This window comes from Lissotriton vulgaris, chromosome 3_1, assembly GCF_964263255.1.
Source record: "Lissotriton vulgaris chromosome 3_1, aLisVul1.2, whole genome shotgun sequence".
In the NCBI taxonomy this organism is placed as follows: Eukaryota; Metazoa; Chordata; class Amphibia; order Caudata; family Salamandridae; genus Lissotriton; species Lissotriton vulgaris.
In genome coordinates, this window is record NC_141689.1 from 350907050 (window position 1) to 350930674 (window position 23625).

Below are 23625 nucleotides of genomic sequence, written 5' to 3' on the forward strand. Positions count from 1 at the left end.
CCGAAGACAAGGGTGGTGCGTCACAGGCGACAAAATGGCGGCCTGGGTCTGGGCAAGACGGTCCCTGGGCCAGTAGGACAGGCAGCAACGTCCGAAGTGTAGGCCTCCTGCTTCGTGCTCCCAGGGAGGGCAGCAGATGAGTTGGTGCCAGGACCAGCCGAGGCTCCCGTGTGAGAAGGGCGCGGGCAGGGATCACTGGACTCAGCCACACAAAGACAAGATGGCGGTAGGGTGGGACCCAAGAAGGCAGCCCGGGCCAGCAAGTCCATGGGCGAGTCTCAAACGGTAACGGGTCCGGAGAGCATGAAACCAATGCCTCCCTCCGCCACCAGTTGAATTGTCCGGCTCGGGCACTGCTCGAACTCCGCCATCCAGCGCCTCCAGGCGCGGAGTTCGCAAGTCGTCACCCTTCGAGGCCCCGGGTAGGGAGGGGACCGCCGGTGCAGGGCTAAGGTCCGTCGTCCAGCAATGGTGCCCGCCGCCAGGGCACCGGCCAGGGAGCCACCTCACTCCGCGGAGTCCGTCTAGTCCGCTCCCTCGGGATCACAGGCTTTCCGCAGTTCAGCACTCGGGCCAGCCGAGGCGCGCGGACAGCGCCGCACTACGCTCCGCCTCCAAGCTCTTCTCCTCGGGGCGACCCGGGCTCCACTCCTCGGAGCGATCTCAGAATGAACTTCTCGGGAACTTCCCCCGGGGCCACAGAAGCCAAAGTGGCACCAAAATGTGCCCCAGGAACTCCGGCACAGTCCTCTCACCCGCGGTGCAGCCGCGGGGGGAGAGAAGCGCAGAAATCGGGGCTCAAGCGGAGCTGGGCCGGAGGAGCTACGGGAGGAAGCGTCCGCTCACCCCGCCATCATGGCCACGCCCCCCTCTAATCCATATTTATTCCAATGTTCTTCGATAATTTCTAAATGCACACAGAGGCTACGTAATTCCAAACTTTAAATGCCAAAGAAATGCACAGCCAGGCTTTTTTCGGTAGCATGTTAGCATTCACGTTATATCCTGGGAAGCCATAAGTATATTCACTCAGTGCATTAAGGTAGAAAAGCCCTTTATTAGGGGTGTGTAATGTAAAAGTGGCCTAACAATAACCACAAATAATCATTTATCGACGACCCACCAGTTAGTTCATGATAAGATTAAAACAAGATCACTCGCCAGAACGGACAAGTCTGTCCGAAAATAGCTCGACCTGATAAAATCTACCTTGCCATAATGAGTGCCGAAGTATATTTTCCGAGGACTGTAAAGCAGGTGTTGCAACAAGATCACAATATATAGAAGATTCATACGTGTATCACCAAATACAGGCAGATGTTTTTTCGATGCTAACAAAACATGGAAACTATCAAAAACAAACATCAAGAGAAGAGGGTATGAACATGATCAGTTTACACACGGTTTCTACATTTACCAGAGAAGATGACAACACAGTTTGTTAGCTGACAGACATTCTAGAGACCTAAAATTCAAAAAGTAGCCTGCATTTGTCGGCATTTAATACAGTATTATAATATTTCTTACAGCCTTTTTTCTTTTGGGATATCGAAGGATGCTGCCATGTTCATAAGCGTTGGTAGGCAGTGCAAATGATGACTATGCGAGTGAGGAAGGATTGTATTTGCCTAAAAAGAAAGGAATGTAGAATGAAACGTTTACGAAGTAGTTAGTTGAAATTGCATCACGTGTAGCAATTCTTTAAACTTGAACACAGACTCTACAAAGAGGCCTTTAACTGTATGATGTTCTATCATTACTTTCACACTAAGAATTAGGGATAGACATAAGGATGCTACATTCAATTTAGAATGCAAACATAGATGCAAATGTTATCAGCAGCAAATAAAAATACAATATTATGCAGAGTTATGAACAGATGTGAGGTATTTGCTGAACAGTATCAGCTTATTGGGGAGATGGGGTGACAATCGGAGTCATACACGCAAAAGTATTTTGGTTGTTTAAAGGGAGAAGTCAGTACATAACTCCTTTTTAACATAGTCTATATAACATCAGGCAGCCATATGTTCTTTCCTGCTTCTTTACATAATTTGCATGAAAGTCACCATTCCTCAAAGTAGTTCGATATTTTCCAACCACTCCCACAAGTAGCAGCTTCCTGGAGGCTGCCCACAGAACCCACTGCTCACCAATTACCCGGGAATAAAAGGCGTTTGAATGGAATCATCAATACATGAATAGCACTGTCAGCCTGGGAGGGGTCAAAGCCTTTTTCCAACTTGTGAAGGCTGGCATGCTGGAATCCAGCAGATGGGAGATGCTGAGACAAAAGGAACAGAGTATGTACTGACAAACAAATGAGGGAGTAAATAATTTGAGATAAGTAGTCCGGAAAAGAAATGTCAGCCACATTATCAATGACAGGAAATAGAGGTGCATCAAGGAACGAGTGGTTAGAAAACAGATTCTTCTCATTCTTGTTTTGCGGCAGGTGCCCCATGGAAAGATTTTGCTTAGTTATTGTAAATGCCCTCAAGTCTAGACACAACTGCCTTAATTACTCCCAGATTTAAGGCTGCAGTGGGTCTCAGCACTATTGAAAGCTATAATTTGTTGGTGGAATCCTCATGAAGTGCTTGTTATTCTTTATTGAAGAACTGCAAAAGCAGGATTTTTCACAGTCCAATTTCCTTAAGTTACTTACCAGCAAGTCTAGTTCTTCATCTTGGGTGCCTTTTTGAGTCCATAATCAGTAGAATATCCATCTCCAAGCAGATAAGAGATCTCAAACACTTCTTAAACATAGTTTCACTGAAACACTTTTTAAACATTATTTCACTTATGAAATAACACCTTGAAAGAAACTGCCTAAAAGAGGCACCTGTAATGGGACGAGTGGAGAAGTTCGATTCATAATACTCACCAGAATCCAAGTCACCAATAGATACACCTGTTGCAATAGACAGGTTAGTCAGTGTTAGGTCCGTCAGTCAGCACAATGACATTAAGGGAGCCAGAGAGGTGAAGGCAGCACCACATAGAGTGCTGCTCATCCGGAGCCAGCACAGGAGCGATCCTGGGGAGGAGCAAGATGGCGGCCGCTTAGTAGGTCACAATGCAGCTCTCTGCGCGGTTGCCAGGCTAAAGGCAGCTTTTGAGAGGTAGTGGAAGTCCAGTGGGCAGCAACATTGTTACTAGTGCTCGCAGACAGTTAACTAGAAGATACATTGTTGCACAGAGAGTTTCTATTTACTGTCGGCGGTTATCTGCCGTTGCTGCAAGCCTTGATGGCTGCAAGCACGTTGGTGAACTTGACCTGGTGACTACAATGGGTCCTAAGGCTGCAGGAGCGGACTGCCAGAAAGGAAAAGGTGCTGAATAATGGCAGCTAGGCCACAGGCTTTGGTGGGTTCGGGACCGGAGGCAGCAAGCGGTTCAGCTCCACGCCAATTCCTGCATAATTTGCAAGTCACAGCACGCCTCAATCCATAGAGGATTGAGAGGAACCCCAATGATTAAGCATGTCACCTAGGGGCAACCCTGGGGGGTGAGGGGTCTCTAGAAAAAAAGTATTTTTTCTAGACATGGAATTACAACTTATTTTTGCTGTATCTTATCTAATTCCCTATGGGCTGGTTTACTTCGATATACTCGATTTTTGTCTAACTATGTAACTTTCAGGAGGAGAAACCTAGCCTCTACCTCTGCCTCCCTCTCTACTTTGGTAAATAAGAATAATATGGAGCCTGTTAAATGGAAGTTGATGGATAAGTGGGATATGTGAGTAATTGTGTAGACTACCGGTGGGAGTTATGGACTGTTCTATCAACGGCTCCAAACAGGATGACCAGAAGATACTGGAAGATCTGGAGGTGGAGTTCGCATTCTAGCCAGCTTGATATGTGGAGAATTAAATATACATTATGAGATGGTACGCAAAAATGTGCTTAAATATTATGGGCAAAAGCTGCAAGTTCATAGAGCTGTAGCATCATTAATGAATAGCCATGGGCTTATTGATTACTGGAATGTTAAGAGAGCCCAGGATTCCGGTTTCCCATTTTTCTGCCCCACACAGTAAGTATGTACTATAAGATTATTTTTTGGCCTCTACTAGCTTGCTGGACAGGGCGGAAATTAAGCAATTATCTAGGCTTTTCTCGGATCATAGCCCTTTAGTACTAGAAACTTCAGGGCAAGGAGACTCAGGTCCCAGATAAAATGGACGTTTGACAGGAAATTACTTTTAAAGTACAAGTTACTTACCTTCGGTAACTATGTATCTGGTAGAGACTATTCTAGCCGCAGATTCCTTCACGTAGAATTATCCCCAGGCGTGAGATTTGATTCGGAAAATTTTCTTTGCCACAGTATATCTGCGCGCCGGGGGCGGTGCCACGTGACTCCGCCCTGACGTCGTCTGCGGGTGTGGCATCAGCGAGGTCACATAAGCCCCACCCCGGCGCGCTGATGTCAGTTTCTTCTCTTTTGCGCGTGCAACGCTGATCTGGATCGTGCCCTGGCCTGTTTTCAGGTCTTTTTTCATGCTTTGCGTTGAGGAACAGTGTACGGATGCTTTCGGGCTTCAAGACGTGTACTTCTTGTGCAGGTCAGTGGTCGGCGACGGACCCTCACCCGATCTCTATGTGGTGGTTGGGCGAGCACAGTGACTCTACGGACTGAGACTCAGGCCCCAGATAAAATGGACGTTTGACAGGAAGGAATATGCTACTTACCAGTATGCATCTGTTCTTGGCATGTAGGGCTGCTGACATTCCTATCTGTGCATAGATCGCCGCCTAGTGTTGGGTCCGGATGATTGCACATTGTTGTCCTGGAAGAGTCTTCGAAGTATCACGAGATAGGTGGCTCCTCCCCCGGACTACAGTGCGCATGGGCATCCTTTCCATCCTCAGATTGTTTTTCGTCATTGTGGCAGAGATGGAGTACGATACAGTAAGTGATGTCCATGCTAGAGATTAATTCTGAGTGCTACAGCTGCGACAGTCACCGGGGAGGAGGGAGGGCGATATGAATGTCAGCAGCCCTACATGCCAGGAACAGATGCATACTGGTAAGTAGCATATTCCGTTCGAGGCATGTGGGCTGCTGAATTCATATCTGTGCATAGAATGTATAGCAGTCTCCCCCTTAGCGGTGGTTGCCCGTGCCAGCTGCAGCAGTCTGAAAAAGAGTCTTGAGTACAGCCTGTCCTACAGCTGCTTGCTGTTTGGAGTGTACATCTACACAGTAGTGTTTGGTAAATGTATGTATGGTAGTCCATGTGGCTGCTCTACATATGTCCTCTAGAGGAATGTTTCCTAGGAAAGCCATGGATGCCCCTAACTTGTGTGTTGAAGGCGCTCTTGGGGGAACTGTTAATGTGCGTTTAGCTTTCTGATAACAAATTTGTATGCACTTAACAATCCATCTGGCTATACCTGATTTGGAAATGGGGTTGCCTTTGTGCTGTGGTGAAAAGGCAACAAACAGTTATTTAGTTTTCCTGAAAAGTTTTGTCCTGTCTATATAGCACAGGAGAGCTCTTTTAACGTCTAGGGTATGCAGAGCTTTTTCTGCCACTGAATCTGGATTTGGGAAGAACACTGGCAGTTCTATAGTTTGATTGATGTGAAACTGGGATACCACCTTTGGCATAAATTTAGTGTTTGTACGTAGCACTATCCTATTTGCATGCATTTGTATGAATGGCTCCTGAATAGTTAGGGCTTGCAGATCACTAACTCTTCTAAGTGATGTAATCGCCACTAAAAAAGCCACTTTCCACGTTAGGAATTGTATCTCACACGAGTGTAGAGGTTCAAAGGTTGGTCCCATCAGTCTGGTTAGAGCCACATTCAGGTTCCAGACAGGTGAAGGTGGGTGTCATGGAGGAATCACTTGTTTGAGTCCCTCCATGAAAGCTTTAATAGCAGGTACTCTGAAGAGTGAAAGGTGATGCCTGTTCTGAAGATAAGCTGCCACTGCAGCTAAATGTATACGTATGGAACTGTAGGCTAGATTGCATCTGTGTAAATGTAACAGGTAACATATGATGTTTTGAGTTGATGCATCTAGCGGATTTATGTCATTATTGTTACAATAGATGAAAAATAGTTTCCACTTCGCCGCATAGCATGCTCTGGTTGTAGGTCTTCTTGCCTCCTTGATAATATTCATACAGTCAGGAGGCAAGTTCAGGTAACCAAACTCTAGGACTTCAGGAGCCAGATCGCAAGGTTCAACTGTTGCGGATCAGGGTGCTGAATGTCTCCATGACTCTGCGTTAAAAGACTGGTTGTTAATTGCAGCCTTTGATGAGGCACCACAGAAAGTTCTAGAAACGTGGTGTACCATGGTTGCCTCGCCCACGTTGGAGCAACTAGGATGAGTGTCATTGAGTGTTGTCGCAGTTTGCGTGCCACCAGCGGTATGAGCGGGCTGGGGGAAAAGCGTACGCAAACCTGCTTGACCAGTTGATCCATATCCATTGCCCTGAGACTGCGGATGTTGTAACCTGGCGGCGAAGCTTTGGCATTTTGGTTTTCCCTTGGGGCGAACAGGTCTATCTCTGGGTGACCCCACTGCTGGAAGTACGGTTGTAGCACTGAGTGATGTATCTCCCACTCGTGCATCTGGTGGCTGTGTATGCTGAGCAGATCCGCCATCTGGTTGCCCCTCCCTGGGAGGTGTTCCCCCATGAGGAAGATGTTTCTCTGAATGGCCCACTTCCACATGCTTTGCGCTAGATGTGACAACTGTGGAGAGTGTGTCCCTCCCTGCTTCTGTATGTAGTACATGGCAGTCATGTTGTCCGTCCGGATCAACACGACTTTGTTGCATGAACGCTCTTGTTGCATGAATGCTCTAGCACGTCTCTGGAACGCTCTACCCCGCGAGATCAGAACAGAGCCCAACTATCTACGTTTCAGAAAGAGGCTGAAAACCCTCCTATTCCCACAAAATCCCTAACTCACTTCCTGCCCCTCACTACCCTCAGGTTAACTGTTCCTAGCGCTGGGATACTCACGGGTGACTACGCGCTCTACAAAATTTATTATTAATAATAATAATAATAATAATAATAATAATAAATGTACCTTGAACGCCTTAATTGCCATAAAGATTGCCATCAGTTCCAGCAGGTTGATGTGCATCTTCTTTTGCTGTGTCGTCTATAGTCCCTGCACTGTGTAATGGAGGACATGCGCTCCCCATCCCAGGAGAGATGCATTCGTCGTAAGCACTATTTGTGGAACAGGCTCTTGGAACGGTCGTCCCCTGCAAAGGTTTTGTGGGTTCCACCAATGCAGAGAGCTGTATGCACGACCGGTCACCAACACTAGGTCTTTTAATTGTCCTTGAGCCTGGTTCCACTGCCGTGCTAAGCACTCCTGAAGCGGACACATGTGTAGTCTCGCGTGAGGGACTATGAAGATGCAGGAGGCCATCTTGCCTATCAACTGCATAAGTACCCGCGCTGGGAGCGAGATCTGAATCTCTGAATCAGTTATTGAATGCTGTTGATTCTTGCTGAGTTTGGCTGGGCCTTTGCTGCCAGAGTGTCTATTGTCGCTCTTCGGTACTGTTGTACGTGGGCGGGTTGGAGATGAGACTGTGTAGTTTAACGAGAATCCGAGGCTGTGTAGGAGGTGAATAGTGCAGGACATGTGGCTGGCACACTGCTGGGCTGACTTTGCTTGGATAAGCCAGTTGTCCAGATAGGGGTAGACTTGAATATGGTTTCTCCGTAGGTGCGCAGCTACTGTCGCTAGGCACTTGGTAAACACTCTGGGGGCTGTTGTCACCCCGAAAGGCAGGACCTTGAACTGGTAGTGCTGATTCTGTATGGTAAACCTGAGATATTTCCTGTGTGCCGGATGTATCGGTATGTGGAAATATGCGTCTTTTAGGTCTAGTGTTGCGAGGAAATCTCCCTGACTGAGCAATGGTAGAACCTGCTGTAAAGTGAGCATGTGAAAATGTTCTGACAAGATGTATTGTTTTGGGGGCCTGAGGTCCCGTATTGGCCTGAGAGACCCGTCCATTTTGGGGATTAAGAAGTACAGAGAGTATACCCCTGTACCCTGTTGCTGTATAGGGACGAGTTCTATGGCCCCTTTTTGCAGCATGCTGTTGACTTCTTGCTGCAATAAGTGTATGTGCTCTGCGGACATAGGACGGTGTCTTGGGGGTATGTTGGGTGGAGTGGAGGTTAGCTCTAGACAATAGCCGTACTGAATAAGTTGTCTCACCCACCTGTCTGTGGTAATGCTCTCCCAGACTGGCAGGAACTGTTGTAATCTTCCCCCGACCGGTGTTACATGGTCCGGGGTAGTGACAAGACGTCACTGTTTAGTATTGGCGGAGGATCTGGTGTTGTTATTCCCTCGTCCTCTGCCTTTGCTGCTATTGCCACGGTATCCACCTCTATTGTTCTTATTATAGGTGGTTTGCGTGCTCCCTTTATTGTATGGAGTCTGCTGGGATGCCTGGCCTCGTGTAGCTCCTCTGTTACCGGAGCGACGAAAGGAGCCTCCTCTGAATTGTTGTGACTGCAGGGCACCCATAGACTTGGCTGTCTCTGTGTCTTTTTTAATTTTCTCTAATATTGTGTCCACATCAGGAACAAATAAAAAAATCAGGGTTCACAGGCTAATTCAATAATGTGGTTTGAATCTCAGGTTTGAACCCAGAGATGCGTAACCAAGCATGCCTCCTGAGCATGACAATTGTGTTAATGGCCCTGGCTGCGGTGTCTGCTGCGTCCAGCGCACATTTAATGGATGCGTTGGATATGAGTTTCCCTTCTTGTATCAGTATTTCTGCTCCCTCCTTGTAGACATCAGGCAAATGTTGTAGCGGTTGCTCTAGTGTGTCATAATGTGCCCTATCGTATCTGGCTAATAGGGCCTGTGTATTAGAAATTCTCCAGATATTAGCTGCTTGAGCAGCTACCCTTTTTCCAGAAGCTTCTAATATTTTAGACTCCTTGTCTGGAGGAGGAGCATCACCTGTAGTTTTTGAGTTGGCATGCTTACGAGCATTTGAAACCACCAAAGAGTCCAATGGCAGCTGTCCCTTAATATACGTAGGGTCCATAGGCGCCGGTCTGTATTTTCTTTCAATTCTGGGGTTAACAACCCTTGCTCTTGTGGTTTCCTTGAAAATGTCTCCTGTGTGTTTAAGGACACCTTTCAGCATTGGCAATGTCTTAACTGATTTCTCTGAAGTGGAGAAAGTGTCAAATAGGAAGTCCTCTTCAATTGGGTCAGCATGCATTTCCACATCATGATTCTGTGCTGCCCTTTCTATTAATGCGTTAAACGCAGCTGTATCCTCTGTTGGCGAAGTTTTGATAGGATAAGAAGGAGTGTCAGGAATAGTCTGTGACTCCCCCGGGTCAACAGGGTCTGTCCAGGCTGGAGTCTGGTCATCCTGATCCGTGTCCGCAGGATCATTATATTGTTCATCATAGTCATACCCCATATCATCATTAGTACGTGCGGGTGAGTATGCAGAAGTGTCTTGGCCATGGTACCTTACAGTCTCAAAAAGGACAGGCGATGACGAAGAATCCCTTTTCTTTTTGAGTGGGATTTTATATGATTTAAGAGGATTTTCAGACCTGATTTTCCTTTGATAAATAGTAAGTCTGCCAGAATCGTAGTCGATATGTAGCTTTGACTGCTCATCATAGGAGGGCTCTTGGTACACAATGTCCTCTTCTAGAGAATGACTCCTCTTCCCCATCGACACCTTCTTGGGTGGTTCGATTCCGGTTTTCAGATGGTGCGCCTTAGGGCGTGCAGTCGGGGGCAGTCCGAATTTTATCGGAGGCATAGTGTCTTTAGACAGACTGACCTTCTTCGGGGCCGGCGTCGATATAGGTCCGACCGACTTTGCCTTTTCGCCAATGTGTTTTTGGCCCTCCGTCGACTTAGGCGCCTGTTGCGTGGGAGGCGCGCTCTTCTGCTTCGACTCGACGTGCTCCTTCGAGCCGCTTTTGGATTTCGGCTCGAGGCCTTTGACGAGCTGTGGCTTGTCGACTCGTTGCTTCGGATCAAGAACCTTCCGAGACTCGAGTCCCTTGTTTGTGTCGCTGTCCGTCGACGTCGACCTCGTCGGTTCGACATGCTTGACTTTAGTGATGGATTTCAGCGCACCGACCTTTGGTTCAACACCCTTTATTTGTGACCCTGCAGGGTCGTCGACACTTCTTTTCTTCGTCGAATCCGATGGGTTCGAAATCTTCGACCTGAAGACTGTCTTCAGCAGTTTCGGTTTCGTTTCCGGCTCGATGGCTTTCGGTTTTGCTTTAAGTAGTTCGACCGATGGCTCGTTTGGTATATTCTTAGCCGGGCCGAGACGCAGGGCTATAGAATGTTCGTCATGATCTTGGCTAAGGCCTTCTGGCGATGCCTCGACCTGAGCCCTTGGAAGCCTTTCAGTGTCTGTTCTGGGCACCGTAACCACTGTCGGGCCTGGTTCATCGCTCGAGTCATCTACGGCTCCGATGGGTGATATTTCGTCCCTTACCTCGACGACGTTTTCATAGTCGACGTCCTCTTCGTCGTCTTTATAATCGGTGAAGCCATGCTCCGAACCGGGATCCGACTGCTGTTCTGGATCTTCATTCTCGACGACCTCATCGTCTTCTTCCTCGAAGATATTCACAGGGTCGGGCGCTGGCTTCGCCATCGTCTGCCTCGCTGCGCGTCTGAGCCTAAGCAGCGTCTTCGACCTGAATTGAGCACAAGCTAGACAGTTGGCTTCATTGTGCTCCGGTGATAAGCACTTGTTGCACACTGGGTGTACATCGATGTGCGGGTAGTTAGAGTTACAAAGGGGGCATCGTTTGAACGGGCTCCGTTCCATCGACGATCGGGCCTCTGGTGTCGAAAAGGCCACGCGGCTCTCTCCGACGTCTTGCTGTAGAAGAACTGGAACAAAGAACTCGGCATCGATCGAAATAACAATACCGACTACCCCGAAAGCCTTTTGGCCTTTAGAAAAGTTTCCGAATTTGAGTAAAGAAAAGTACATCCGAACCCAATGGCGGAAAAAAACAATCTGAGGATGGAAAGGATGCCCATGCGCACTGTAGTCCGGGGGAGGAGCCACCTATCTCGTGATACTTCGAAGACTCTTCCAGGACAACAATGTGCAATCATCCGGACCCAACAGTAGGCGGCGATCTATGCACAGATATGAATTCAGCAGGCCACATGCCTCGAACATTACTTTTAAATAGCCTATTCATTGGGCAAATGAAGAAGTTGAGTGAGTGAGTTTTTTTAATTAACCGATTTAGTGCGTCACAGGGGTGGTCTGGGATTCTTTCAAAACTGGGTTGAGAGGGGAGGTTATTAGTAGTACTGCATATAGGAGGAGGCAGCAAGAAGGATAGGTGGGAAGGTTGTACGAAAAGATGACGTTACTTACCCAGTAAGCATCTGTTCTTGGCATGTAGAGCTATAAATTCACATACCTTGCATACTCCTGCCATCTAGTTTTGGGTCTAGATGTTTGCAAGTTATCTTTCTTCTAAGAAGTTTTTCCAGTCACGAGGTAAGGTGTGTAGAAGGAATATGCTACTTACCAGTATGCATCTGTTCTTGGCATGTAGGGCTGCCGACATTCATATCTGTGCATAGATCGCCGCCTAGTGTTGGGTCCGGATAATTGCACATTGTTGTCCTGGAAGAGTCTTCGAAGTATCACGAGATAGGTGGCTCCTCCCCTGGACTACAGTGCGCATGGGCATCCTCTCCATCCCCAGATTGTTTTTAGCCATTGTGGCAGAGATGGAGTGTAATACTGAAAGTGATGACCATAACCATACCTGAAAATGATTCTGAGTGCTACAGCTGCGACAGGCACCGGGGAGGAGGGCGGGCGATATGAATGTCAGCAGCCCTACATGCAAAGAACAGATGCATACTGGTAAGTAGCATATTCCGTTCGAGGCATGTGGGCTGCTGAATTCATATCTGTGCATAGAATAAATAGCAGTTACCTCCTTCGCGGCGGTTGCCAGTGCCAGCTGCAGCAGTCTGAAAGAATTCTGAGAACAGCCTGTCCTACAGCGGCTTGCTGTTTGGAGTGTACATCTACGCAGTAGTGTTTGGTAAATGTATGTATGGTGGACCATGTGGCTGCTCTACATATATCCTCTAGAGGAATGTTACCTAGGAAAGCCATGGATGCCCTAGCTTGCGTGTGGAATGCGCTCTTGGGCGAACTGTTAAAGTGCATTTCGCTTTTTGATAACAGATTTGTATGCACTTAACAAGCCATCTGGCTATACCTGATTTGGAAATAGGGTTGCCTTTGTGTTGTGGAGAAAAGGCAACAAACAGTTGTTTAGTCTTTCTAAAGTCTTTTGTCCTGTCGATGTAATACAGGAGAGCTCTTTTAACATCTAAGGTGTGCAGTGCCCGGTCTGCCACTGAATCTGGGTTTGGAAAGAAAACTGGCAGTTCTATGATTTGATTAATGTGGAACTGCGAGACCACCTTCGGCATGAATTTGGGGTTGGTGCGCAGCAATACCCTATTAGCATGAATTTGTAGGAAGGGCTCTTGAATTGTTAGGGCTTGAAGCTCACTAACTCTGCGTAGCGATGTGATGGCTATCAGGAAAGCCACTTTCCATGTAAAAAACTGTATCTCACAAGAATGAAGAGGCTCAAAGGGTTGCCCCATGAGCCTGGTGAGAACGATGTTTAGATTCCAGACAGGTGAAGGAGGGTGTCTGGGAGGGATCACTCTTTTGAGTCCTTCTAAGAAGGTTTTAATGGCAGGCACTTTGAAAAGCAGTGTGGTGGGTGCCTTGGTGGAGCAGTGTGGTGGGCGCCTCGGTGGAGCTGTGTGGTGGGTGCCTCGGTGGAGCTGTATGGTGGGTGCCTCGGTGAAGCTGTGTGGTGGGTGCCTCGGTGGAGCTGTGTGGTGGGTGCATCAGTGGAGCTGTGTCAGTGGAGCTGTATGGTGGGTGCCTCGGTGGAGCTGGGTGGTGGGTGCCTCGGTGGAGCTGTGTGGTGGGTGCATTGGTGGAGCTGTGTGGTGGGTGCATCGGTGGAGCTGTATGGTGGGTGCCTCGGTGGAGCTGTGTGGTGGGTGCATCGGTGGAGCTGTGTGGTGGGTGCATCGGTGGAGCTGTGTGGTGGGTGCATCGGTGGAGCTGTGTTGGTGCATTGGTGGAGCTATGTGGTGGGTGCATCGGTGGAGCGGTGTCGGTGGTGGTGGGTGCATCGGTGGAGCTGTGTGGTGGGAGCATCGGTGGAGCTGTGTGGTGGGTGCATCGGTAGAGCTGTGTGGTGGGTGCATCGGTGGAGCTGTGTCGGTGGAGCTGGGTGGTGGGTGCATCGGTGGAGCTGTGTGGTGGTACGTTCGGTGGAGCTGTGTGGTGGGTGCCTCAGTGGAGCTGTGTGGTGGGTGCATCGGTGGAGCTGTGTGTGGTGGGTGCATCGGTGGAGCTGTGTGGTGGGTGCATCGGTGGAGCTGTGTAGGTGGAGCTGTGTGGTGGGTGCATAGGTGAAGCTGTGTGGTGGGTGCATCGGTGGAGCTGTGTGGTGGTTTGTTCGGTGGAGCTGTGTGGTGGGTGCCTCAGTGGAGCTGTGTGGTGGGTGCATCGGTGGAGCTGTGTGTGGTGGGTGCATCGGTGGAGCTGTGTGTGGTGGGTGCATCGGTGGAGCTGTGTGTGGTGGGTGCATCGGTGGAGCTGTGTGTGGTGGGTGCATCGGTGGAGCTGTGTGGTGGGTGCATCGGTGGAGCTGTGTAGGTGGAGCTGTGTGGTGGGTGCATCTGTGAAGCTGTGGGGTGGGTGCATCGGTGGAGCTGTGTGGTAGGTGCATCGGTGGAGCTGTGTGGTAGGTGCATTGGTGGAGCTGTGTGGTAGGTGCATCGGTGGAGCTGTGTGGTAGGTGCATCGGTGGAGCTGTGTGGTGGGTGCATCGGTGGAGCTGTGTGGTGGGTGCATCGGTGGAGCTGTGTGGTGGGCGCATCGGTGGAGCTGTGTGGTGGGTGCATCGGTGGAGCTGTGTGGTGGGTGCATCGGTGGAGCTGTGTGGTGGGTGCATCGGTGGAGCTGTGTGGTGGGTGCATCGGTGGAGCTGTGTGGTGGGTGCCTCGGTGGAGCTGTGTGGTGGGTGCATCGGTGAATCTGTGTGGTGGGTGCATCGGTGGAGCTTAGTGGGTGCAATGGTGGAGCTGTGTGGTGGGTGCATTGGTGGAGCTTAGTTGGAGCATTGGTGGAGCTGTGTGGTGGGTGCATCAGTGGAGCTGTGTGGTGGGTGCATCAGTGGAGCTGTGTGGTGGGTGCATCGGTGGAGCTGTGTCGGTGGAGCTGTGGGCTGGGTGCATCGGTGGAGCTGTGTGGTGGGTGCATCGGTGGAGCTGTGTGTTGGTTCGTTCGGTGGAGCTGTGTGGTGGGTGCCTCAGTGGAGCTGTGTGGTGGGTGCATCGGTGGAGCTGTGTGGTGGGTGCATCGGTGGAGCTGTGTAGGTGGAGCTGTGTGGTGGGTGCATCGGTGAAGCTGTGTGGTGGGTGCATAGGTGGAGCTGTGTGGTGGGTGCATCGGTGGAGCTGTGTGGTGGTTCGTTCGGTGGAGCTGTGTGGTGGGTGCCTCAGTGGAGCTGTGTGGTGGGTGCATAGGTGGAGCTGTGTGTGGTGGGTGCATCGGTGGAGCTGTGTGGTGGGTGCATCGGTGGAGCTGTGTGGTGGGTGCATCGGTGGAGCTTAGTGGGTGCAATGGTGGAGCTGTGTGGTGGGTGCATTGGTGGAGCTTAGTTGGAGCATTGGTGGAGCTGTGTGGTGGGTGCATCAGTGGAGCTGTGTGGTGGGTGCATCAGTGGAGCTGTGTGGTGGGTGCATCGGTGGAGCTGTGTCGGTGGAGCTGTGGGCTGGGTGCATCGGTGGAGCTGTGTGGTGGGTGCATCGGTGGAGCTGTGTGGTGGTTCGTTCGGTGGAGCTGTGTGGTGGGTGCCTCAGTGGAGCTGTTTGGTGGGTGCATCGGTGGAGCTGTGTGGTGGGTGCATCGGTGGAGCTGTGTAGGTGGAGCTGTGTGGTGGGTGCATCGGTGGAGCTGTGTGGTGGGTGCATCGGTGGAGCTGTGTGGTGGTTCGTTCGGTGGAGCTGTGTGGTGGGTGCCTCAGTGGAGCTGTGTGGTGGGTGCATAGGTGGAGCTGTGTGTGGTGAGTGCATCGGTGGAGCTGTGTGGTGGGTGAATCGGTGGAGCTGTGTGGTGGGTGCATCGGTGGAGCTGTGTAGGTGGAGCTGTGTGGTGGGTGCATCAGTGAAGCTGTGTGGTGGGTGCATCGGTGGAGCTGTGTGGTGGGTGCATCGGTGGAGCTGTGTGGTGGGTGCATCGGTGGAGCTGTGTGGTGGGTGCATCGGTTGAGCTGTGTGGTGGGTGCATCGGTGGAGCTGTGTGGTGGGTGCCTCGGTGGAGCTGTGTGGTGGGTGCATCGGTGAATCTGTGTGGTGGGTGCATCGGTGGAGCTTAGTGGGTGCAATGGTGGAGCTGTGTGGTGGGTGCATTGGTGGAGCTTAGTTGGAGCATTGGTGGAGCTGTGTGGTGGGTGCATAAGTGGAGCTGTGTGGTGGGTGCATCAGTGGAGCTGTGTGGTGGGTGCATCAGTGGAGCTGTGTGGTGGGTGCATCGGTGGAGCTGTGTCGGTGGAGCTGTGGGCTGGGTGCATCGGTGGAGCTGTGTGGTGGGTGCATCGGTGGAGCTGTGTGGTGGTTCGTTCGGTGGAGCTGTGTGGTGGGTGCCTCAGTGGAGCTGTGTGGTGGGTGCATCGGTGGAGCTGTGTGTGGTGGGTGCATCGGTGGAGCTGTGTGGTGGGTGCATCGGTGGAGCTGTGTAGGTGGAGCTGTGTGGTGGGTGCATCGGTGAAGCTGTGTGGTGGGTGCATCGGTGGAGCTGTGTGGTGGGTGCATCGGTGGAGCTGTGTGGTGGGTGCATCGGTGGAGCTGTGTGGTGGGTGCCTCAGTGGAGCTGTGTGGTGGGTGCATTGGTGGAGCTCTGTCGGTGGAGCTGTGTGGTGGGTGCATTGGTGGAGCTCTGTCGGTGGAGCTGTGTGCTGGGTGCATCGGTGGAGCTGTGTGGTGGGTGCATCGGTGGAGCTGTCTGGTGGGTCGATCAGTGGAGCTGTGTGGTGGGTGCCTCGGTGGAGCTGTGTGGTGGGTGCCTCGGTGGAGCTGTGTGGTGGGTGCCTCGGTGGAGCTGTGTGGTGGGTGCCTTGGTGGAGCTGTATGGTGGGTGCCTCGGTGGAGCTGTGTGGTGGATGCATCGGTGGAGCTGTGTGGTGGATGCATCGGTGGAGCTGTGTGGTGGGTGCATCGGTGGAGCTGTGTGGTGGGTGCATCGGTGGAGCTGTGTCGGTGGAGCTGGGTGCATCGGTGGAGCTGTGTCGGTGGAGCTGTGTGGTGGCTGCATCGGTGGAGCTGTGTGGTGGGTGCATTGGTGGAGCTGTGTCGGTGGAGCTGGGTGGTTGATGCATCAGTGGAGCTGTGTGGTGGGTGCATCAGTGGAGCTGTGTGGTGGGTGCATCGGTGGAGCTGTGTCGGTGGAGCTGGGTGGTGGGTGCATCAGTGGAGCTGGGTGGTGGGTGCATCGGTGGAGCTGTGTCGGTGGAGCTGTGTGGTGGCTGCATCGGTGGAGCTGTGTGGTGGGTGCATTGGTGGAGCTGTGTAGGTGGAGCTGTGTGGTGGGTGCATCGGTGGAGCTCTGTAGTGGGTGCATCGGTGGAGCTGGGTGCTTCGGTGAAGCTGTGTGGTAGGTGCATCGGTGGAGCTTAGTGGGTGCATTGGTAGAGCTGTGTGGTGGGTGCATTGGTGGAGCTTAGTTGGAGAATCGGTGGAGCTGTGTGGTGGGTGCATCGGTGGAGCTGTGTGGTGGGTGCCTCGGCGGAGCTGGGTGGTGGGTGCATCAGTGGAGCTGGGTGGTGGGTGCATCGGTGGAGCTGGGTGGTGGATGCATCGGTGGAGCTGTGTGGTGGGTGCTTCGGTGGAGCTGTGTGGTGGGTGCATCTGTGGAGCTGTGTGGTGGGTGCATCTGTGGAGCTGTGTGGTGGGTGCATCTGTGGAGCAGTGTGGTGGGTGCCTCGGTGGAGCTGTATGGTGGGTGCCTTGGTGGAGCTGTATGGTGGGTGCCTCGGTGGAGCTGTATGGTGGGTGCCTCGGTGGAGCTGTATGGTGGGTGCCTCGGTGGAGCTGTGTCTGTGGAGCTGGGTGGTGGGTGCATCGGTGGAGCTGTGTGGTGTGTGCATCGGTGGAGCTGTGTGTTGGGTGCATCGGTGGAGCTATGTGTGGTGGGTGCATCGGTGGAGCTGTGTGGTGGGTGCATCGGTGGAGCTGTGTCGGTGGAGCTGTGTGGTGGGTGCATTGGTGGAACTGTGTGGTGGGTGCATCGGTGAATCTGTGTGGTGGCTGCATCGGTGGAGCTTAGTGGGTGCATTGGTGGAGCTGTGTGGTGGGTGCATTGGTGGAGCTTAGTTGGAGCATTGTTGGAGCTGTGTGGTGGGTGCATCAGTGGAGCTATGTGGTGGGTGCATCGGTGGAGCTGTGTCGGTGGAGCTGTGGGCTGGGTGCATCGGTGGAGCTGTGGAGGTGGAGCTGTGTGGTGGGTGCATCTGTTGAGCTGTGTGGTGGGTGCCTTGGTGGGGCTGTGTGGTGGGTGCATCGGTGGAGCTGTGTGGTGGGTGCCTTGGTGGAACTGTGTGGTGGGTGCCTCGGTGGAGCTGTGTGGTGGGTGCCTCGGTGGAGCTGTGTGGTGGGTGCATCGGAGGAGCTGTGTCGGTGGAGCTGGGTGGTGGGTGCATCAGTGGAGCTGGGTGGTGGGTGCCTCTGTGGAGCTGTGTGGTGGGTGCCTCTGTGGAGCTGTGTGGTGGGTGCCTCGGTGGAGCTGTGTGGTGGGTGCCTCGGTGGAGCTGTGTGGTGGGTGCCTCGGTGGAGCTGTGTGGTGGGTGCATCGGTGGAGCTGTGTGGAGGGAGCATCTGTGGAGCTGTGTGGTGGGTGCATCGGTGGAGCTGTGTGGTGGGTGCATCGGTGGAGCTGTGTGGTGGGTGCATCGGTGGAGCTGTGTGGTGGGTGCATCGGTGGAGCTGTGTAGGTGGAGCTCTGCGGTGGGTGCATTGGTGGAGCTGTGTGGTGGGTGCATCGGTGGAGCTCTGTGGTGGGTGCATCGGTAAAGCTGTGTGGTGGGTGCATCGGTGGAGCTGTGTCGGAGCTGTGTGCTGGGTGTATTGGTGGAGGTGGGTGGTGGGTGCATCGGTGGAGCTGTGTGGTGGGTGCATCGGTGGAGCTTAGTGGGTGCATCGGTGGAGCTGTGTGGTGGGTGCATTGCTGGGGCTTAGTTGGAGCATCGGTGGAGCTGTGTGGTGGGTGCATCGGTGGAGCTGTGTGGTGGGTGCATCGGTGGAGCTGTGTGGTGGGTGCATCGGTGGAGCTGTGTGGTGGGTGCATCAGTGGAGCTGTGCGGTGGGTGCATCGGTGGAGCTGTGTTGGTGGAGCTGTGTGCTGGGTGCATCGGTGGAGCTGGGTGGTGGGTGCATCGGTGGAGCTGTGTGGTGGGTGCATCGGTAGAGCTGTTTAGGTGGAGCTGTTTGGTGGGTGCATCTGTTTAGCTGTGTGGTGGGTGCGTCGGTGGAGCTGTGTGGTGGGTGCCTTGGTGGAGCTGTGTGGTGGGTGCCTCGGTGGAGCTGTGTGGTGGGTGCCTCGGTGGAGCTGTGTGGTGGGTGCCTCGGTGGAGCTGTGTGGTGGGTGCATCGGTGGAGGTGGGTGCATCAGTGGAGCTGTGTCAGTGGAGCTGTATGGTGGGTGCCTCGGTGGAGCTGGGTGGTGGGTGCCTCGGTGGAGCTGGGTGGTGGGTGCAACGGTGTAGCTCTGTGGTGGGTGCATCGGTGGAGCTGTGTGGTGGGTGCCTCGGTGGAGCTGTGTGGTGGGTGCCTCGGTGGAGCTGTGTGGTGGGTGCATCGGTGGAGCTGTGTGGTGGGTGCATCGGTGGAGCTGTGTTGGTGCATTGGTGGAGCTATGTGGTGGGTGCATCGGTGGAGCGGTGTCGGTGGTGGTGGGTGCATCGGTGGAGCTGTGTGGTGGGAGCATCGGTGGAGCTGTGTGGTGGGTGCATCGGTAGAGCTGTGTGGGGGGTGCATCGGTGGAGTTGTGTTGCTGGAGCTGGGTGGTGGGTGCATCGGTGGAGCTGTGTGGTGGGTGCATCGGTGGAGCTGTGTGGTGGTTCGTTCGGTGGAGCTGTGTGGTGGTTCAATCGGTGGAGCTGTGTGGTGGGTGCCTCAGTGGAGCTGTGTGGTGGGTGCATCGGTGGAGCTGTGTGTGGTGGGTGCATCGGTGGAGCTGTGTGGTGGGTGCATCGGTGGAGCTGTGTAGGTGGAGCTGTGTGGTGGGTGCATCGGTGAAGCTGTGTGGTGGGTGCATCGGTGGAGCTGTGTGGTGGGTGCATCGGTGGAGCTGTGTGGTGGGTGCATCGGTGGAGCTGTGTGGTGGGTGCATCGGTGGAGCTGTGTGGTGGGTGCCTCGGTGGAGCTGTGTGGTGGGTGCATCGGTGAATCTGTGTGGTGGGTGCATCGGTGAATCTGTGTGGTGGGTGCATCGGTGGAGCTTAGTGGGTGCAATGGTGGAGCTGTGTGGTGGGTGCATTGGTGGAGCTTAGTTGGAGCATTGGTGGAGCTGTGTGGTGGGTGCATCAGTGGAGCTGTGTGGTGGGTGCATCAGTGGAGCTGTGTGGTGGGCGCATCGGTGGAGCTGTGTCGGTGGAGCTGTGGGCTGGGTGCATCGGTGGAGCTGTGTGGTGGGTGCATCGGTGGAGCTGTGTATGTGGAGCTGTGTGGTGGGTGCATCTGTTGAGCTGTGTGGTGGGTGCCTCAGTGGAGCGGTGTGGTGGGTTCATCAGTGGAGCTGTGTGGTGGGTGCATCAGTGGAGCTGTGTGGTGGGTGCATCAGTGGAGCTGTGTGGTGGGTACCTTGGTGGAACTGTATGGTGGGTGCCTCCGTGGAGCTGTGTGGTGGGTGCATCGGTGGAGCTGGGTGGTGGGTGCATCAGTGGAGCTGGGTGGTGGGTGCATCAGTGGAGCTGGGTGGTGGGTGCCTCGGTGGAGCTGTGTGGTGGGTGCCTCGGTGGAGCTGTGTGGTGGGTGCCTCGGTGGAGCTGTGTGGTGGGTGCCTCGGTGGAGCTGTATGGTGGGTGCCTCAGTGGAGCTGTGTGGTGGGTGCATCGGTGGAGCTGTGTGGTGGGTGCATCGGTGGAGCTGTGTGGTGGGTGCATCAGTGGAGCTGCGTAGGTGGAGCTGTGTGGTGGGTGCATCAGTGGAGCTGGGTGGTGGGTGCATTGGTGGAGCTGTGTGGTGGGTGCATCGGTGGAGCTGTGTGGTGGGTGCCTCAGTGGAGCTCTGTGGTGGGTGAATCGGTGAAGCTGTGTGGTGGGTGCATCGGTGGAGCTTAGTGGGTGCATCGGTGGAGCTTAGTGGGTGCATTGGTGGAGCTGTGTGGTGGGTGCATCTGTGGAGCTGTGTGGTGGGTGCATCTGTGGAGCTGTGTGGTGGGTGCATCGGTGGAGCTGTGTGGTGGGTGCCTCGGTGGAGCTGTGTGGTGGGTGCCTCGGTGGAGCTGTGTGGTGGGTGCCTCGGTGGAGCTGTGTGGTGGGTGCATCGGTGGAGCTGTGCGGTGGGTGCCTCGGTGGAGCTGTGTGGTGGGTGCCTCGGTGGAACTGTAAGGTGGGTGCCTCGGTGGAGCTGTGTGGTGGGTGCATCGCTTGAGCTGTGTGGTGGGTGCATCGGTGGAGCTGTGTCAGTGGAGCTGTGTGGTGGGTGCATCGGTGGAGCTGTGTGGTGGGTGCATCAGTGGAGCTGTGTGGTGGGTGCATCGGTGGAGCTGTGTGGTGGGTGCATCGGTGGAGCTGTATGGTGGGTGCATCGGTGGAGCTGTGTGGTGGGTGCATCGGTGGAGCTGTGTGGTGGGTGCATCGGTGGAGCTGTGTTGGTGGAGCTGGGTGGTGGGTGCATCGGTGGAGCTGTGTGGTGGGTGCATCGGTGGAGCTGTGTGGTGGGTCGTTCGGTGGAGCTGTGTGGTGGTTCGTTCGGTGGAGCTGTGTGGTGGGTGCCTCAGTGGAGCTGTGTGGTGGGTGCATCGGTGAAGCTGTGTAGATGGAGCTGTGTGGTGGGTGCATCGGTGGAGCTGTGTGGTGGGTGCATTGGTGGAGCTGTGTGGTGAGAGCATCGGTGGAGCTGTGTGGTGGGTGCCTCGGTGGAGCTGTGTTGTGGGTGCCTCGGTGAATCTGTGTGGTGGGTGCATCGGTGGAGCTTAGTGGATGCATTGGTGAAGCTGAGTGGTGGGTGCATAGGTGGAGCTTAGTTGGAGCATCGGTGGAGCTGTGTGGTGGGTGCATCAGTGGAGCTGTGTGGTGGGTGCATTGGTGGAGCTCTGTCGGTGGAGCTGTGTGGTGGGTGCATTGGTGGAGCTCTGTCGGTGGAGCTGTGTGCTGGGTGCATCGGTGGAGCTGTGTGGTGGGTGCATCGGTGGAGCTGTGTGGTGGGTGCATCGGTGGAGCTGTCTGGTGGGTCGATCAGTGGAGCTGTGTGGTGGGTGCCTCGGTGGAACTGTGTGGTGGGTGCCTCGGTGGAGCTGTGTGGTGGGTGCCTCGGTGGAGCTGTGTGGTGGGTGCCTTGGTGGAGCTGTATGGTGGGTGCCTCGGTGGAGCTGTGTGGTGGATGCATCGGTGGAGCTGTGTGGTGGGTGCATCGGTGGATCTGTGTCGGTGGAGCTGGGTGCATCGGTGGAGCTGTGTCGGTGGAGCTGTGTGGTGGCTGCATCGGTGGAGCTGTGTGGTGGGTGCATCGGTGGAGCTGTGTGGTGGGTGCATTGGTGGAGCTGTGTCAGTGGAGCTGGGTGGTTGATGCATCAGTGGAGCTGTGTGGTGGGTGCATCGGTGGAGCTGTGTCGGTGGAGCTGGGTGGTGGGTGCATCGGTGGAGCTTGTTGGTGGGTGCATCGGTGGAGCTGTGTCGGTGGAGCTGTGTGGTGGCTGCATCGGTGGAGCTGTGTGGTGGGTGCATCGGTTGAGCTGTGTGGTGGGTGCATTGGTGGAGTTGTGTAGGTGGAGCTGTGTGGTGGGTGCATCGGTGGAGCTGTGTGGTGGGTGCATCGGTGGAGCTGGGTGCTTCGGTGAAGCTGTGTGGTGGGTGCATCGGTGGAGCTTAGTGGGTGCATCGGTGGAGCTTAGTGGGTGCATTGGTGGAGCTGTGTGGTGGGTGCATTGGTGGAGCTTGGTTGGAGAATCGTGGAGCTGTGTGGTGGGTGCATCGGTGGAGCTGTGAGGTGGGTGCCTCGGCGGAGCTGGGTGGTGGGTGCCTCGGCGGAGCTGGGTGGTGGGTGCATCGGTGGAGCTGGGTGGTGGATGCATCGGTGGAGCTGTGTGGTGGTTGCATCTGTGGAGCAGTGTGGTGGGTGCCTCAGTGGAGCTGTATGGTGGGTGCCTTGGTGGAGCTGTATGGTGGGTGCCTCGGTGGAGCTGTATGGTGGGTGTGTCAGTGGAGCTGGGTGGTGGGTGCATCGGTGGAGCTGTGTGGTGTGTGCATCGGTGGAGCTGTGTGTTGGGTGCATCGGTGGAGCTATGTGAGGTGGGTGCATCGGTGGAGCTTTGTGGTGGGTTTATCGGTGGAGCTGTGTCGGTGGAGCTGTGTGGTGGGTGCATTGGTGGAGCTGTGTGGTGGGTGCATCGGTGGAACTGTGTGGTGGGTGCATCGGTGAATCTGTGTGGTGGGTGCATCGGTGGAGCTTAGTGGGTGCATCGGTGGAGCTGTGTGGTGGGTGCATTGGTGGAGCTTAGTTGGAGCATTGTTGGAGCTGTGTGGTGGGTGCATCAGTGGAGCTATGTGGTGGGTGCATCGGTGGAGCTGTGTCGGTGGAGCTGTGGGCTGGGTGCATCGGTGGAGCTGTGTGGTGGGTGCATCGGTGGAGCTGTGTAGGTGGAGCTGTGTGGTGGGTGCATCTGTTGAGCTGTGTGGTGGGTGCCTTGGTGGAGCTGTGTGGTGGGTGCATCGGTGGAGCTGTATGGTGGGTGCCTTGGTGGAGCTGTATGGTGGGTGCCTTGGTGGAGCTGTGTGGTGGGTGCCTCGGTGGAGCTGTGTGGTGGGTGCCTCGGTGGAGCTGTGTGGTGGGTGCATCGGAGGAGCTGTGTCGGTGGAGCTGGGTGGTGGGTGCATCGGTGGAGCTGGGTGGTGGGTGCCTCTGTGGAGCTGTGTGGTGGGTGCCTCGGTGGAGCTGTGTGGTGGGTGCCTCGGTGGAGCTGTGTGGTGGGTGCCTCGGTGGAGCTGTGTGGTGGGTGCATCGGTGGAGCTGTGTGGTGGGTGCATCGGTGGAGCTGTGTGGTGGGTGCATCGGTGGAGCTGTGTGGTGGGTGCATCGGTGGAGCTGTGTAGGTGGAGCTCTGTGGTGGGTGCATTGGTGGAGCTGTGTGGTGGGTGCATCGGTGGAGCTCTGTGGTGGGTGCATCGGTAAAGCTGTGTGGTGGGTGCAGCGGTGGAGCTGTGTCGGAGCTGTGTGCTGGGTGTATCGGTGGAGCTGGGTGGTGGGTGCATCGGTGGAGCTGTGTGGTGGGTGCATCGGTGGAGCTTAGTGGGTGCATTGGTGGAGCTGTGTGGTGGGT

General features: G+C 54.3%; 1 protein-coding gene across 2 annotated transcripts in view; it reads right to left on the reverse strand.

Annotated features, from left to right (window-relative positions):
- RICTOR (RPTOR independent companion of MTOR complex 2) overlaps positions 1 to 23625 on the reverse strand; it is a 1569237-nt gene that overhangs the window by 1150514 nt on the left and 395098 nt on the right. For both annotated transcript variants that reach the window (XM_086960557.1, XM_086960556.1), the window contains exon 16: positions 1528 to 1628. In XM_086960557.1, the coding sequence (XP_086816683.1) occupies positions 1528 to 1628 (101 nt within the window). The remainder of the gene's footprint in view (positions 1 to 1527; positions 1629 to 23625) is intronic.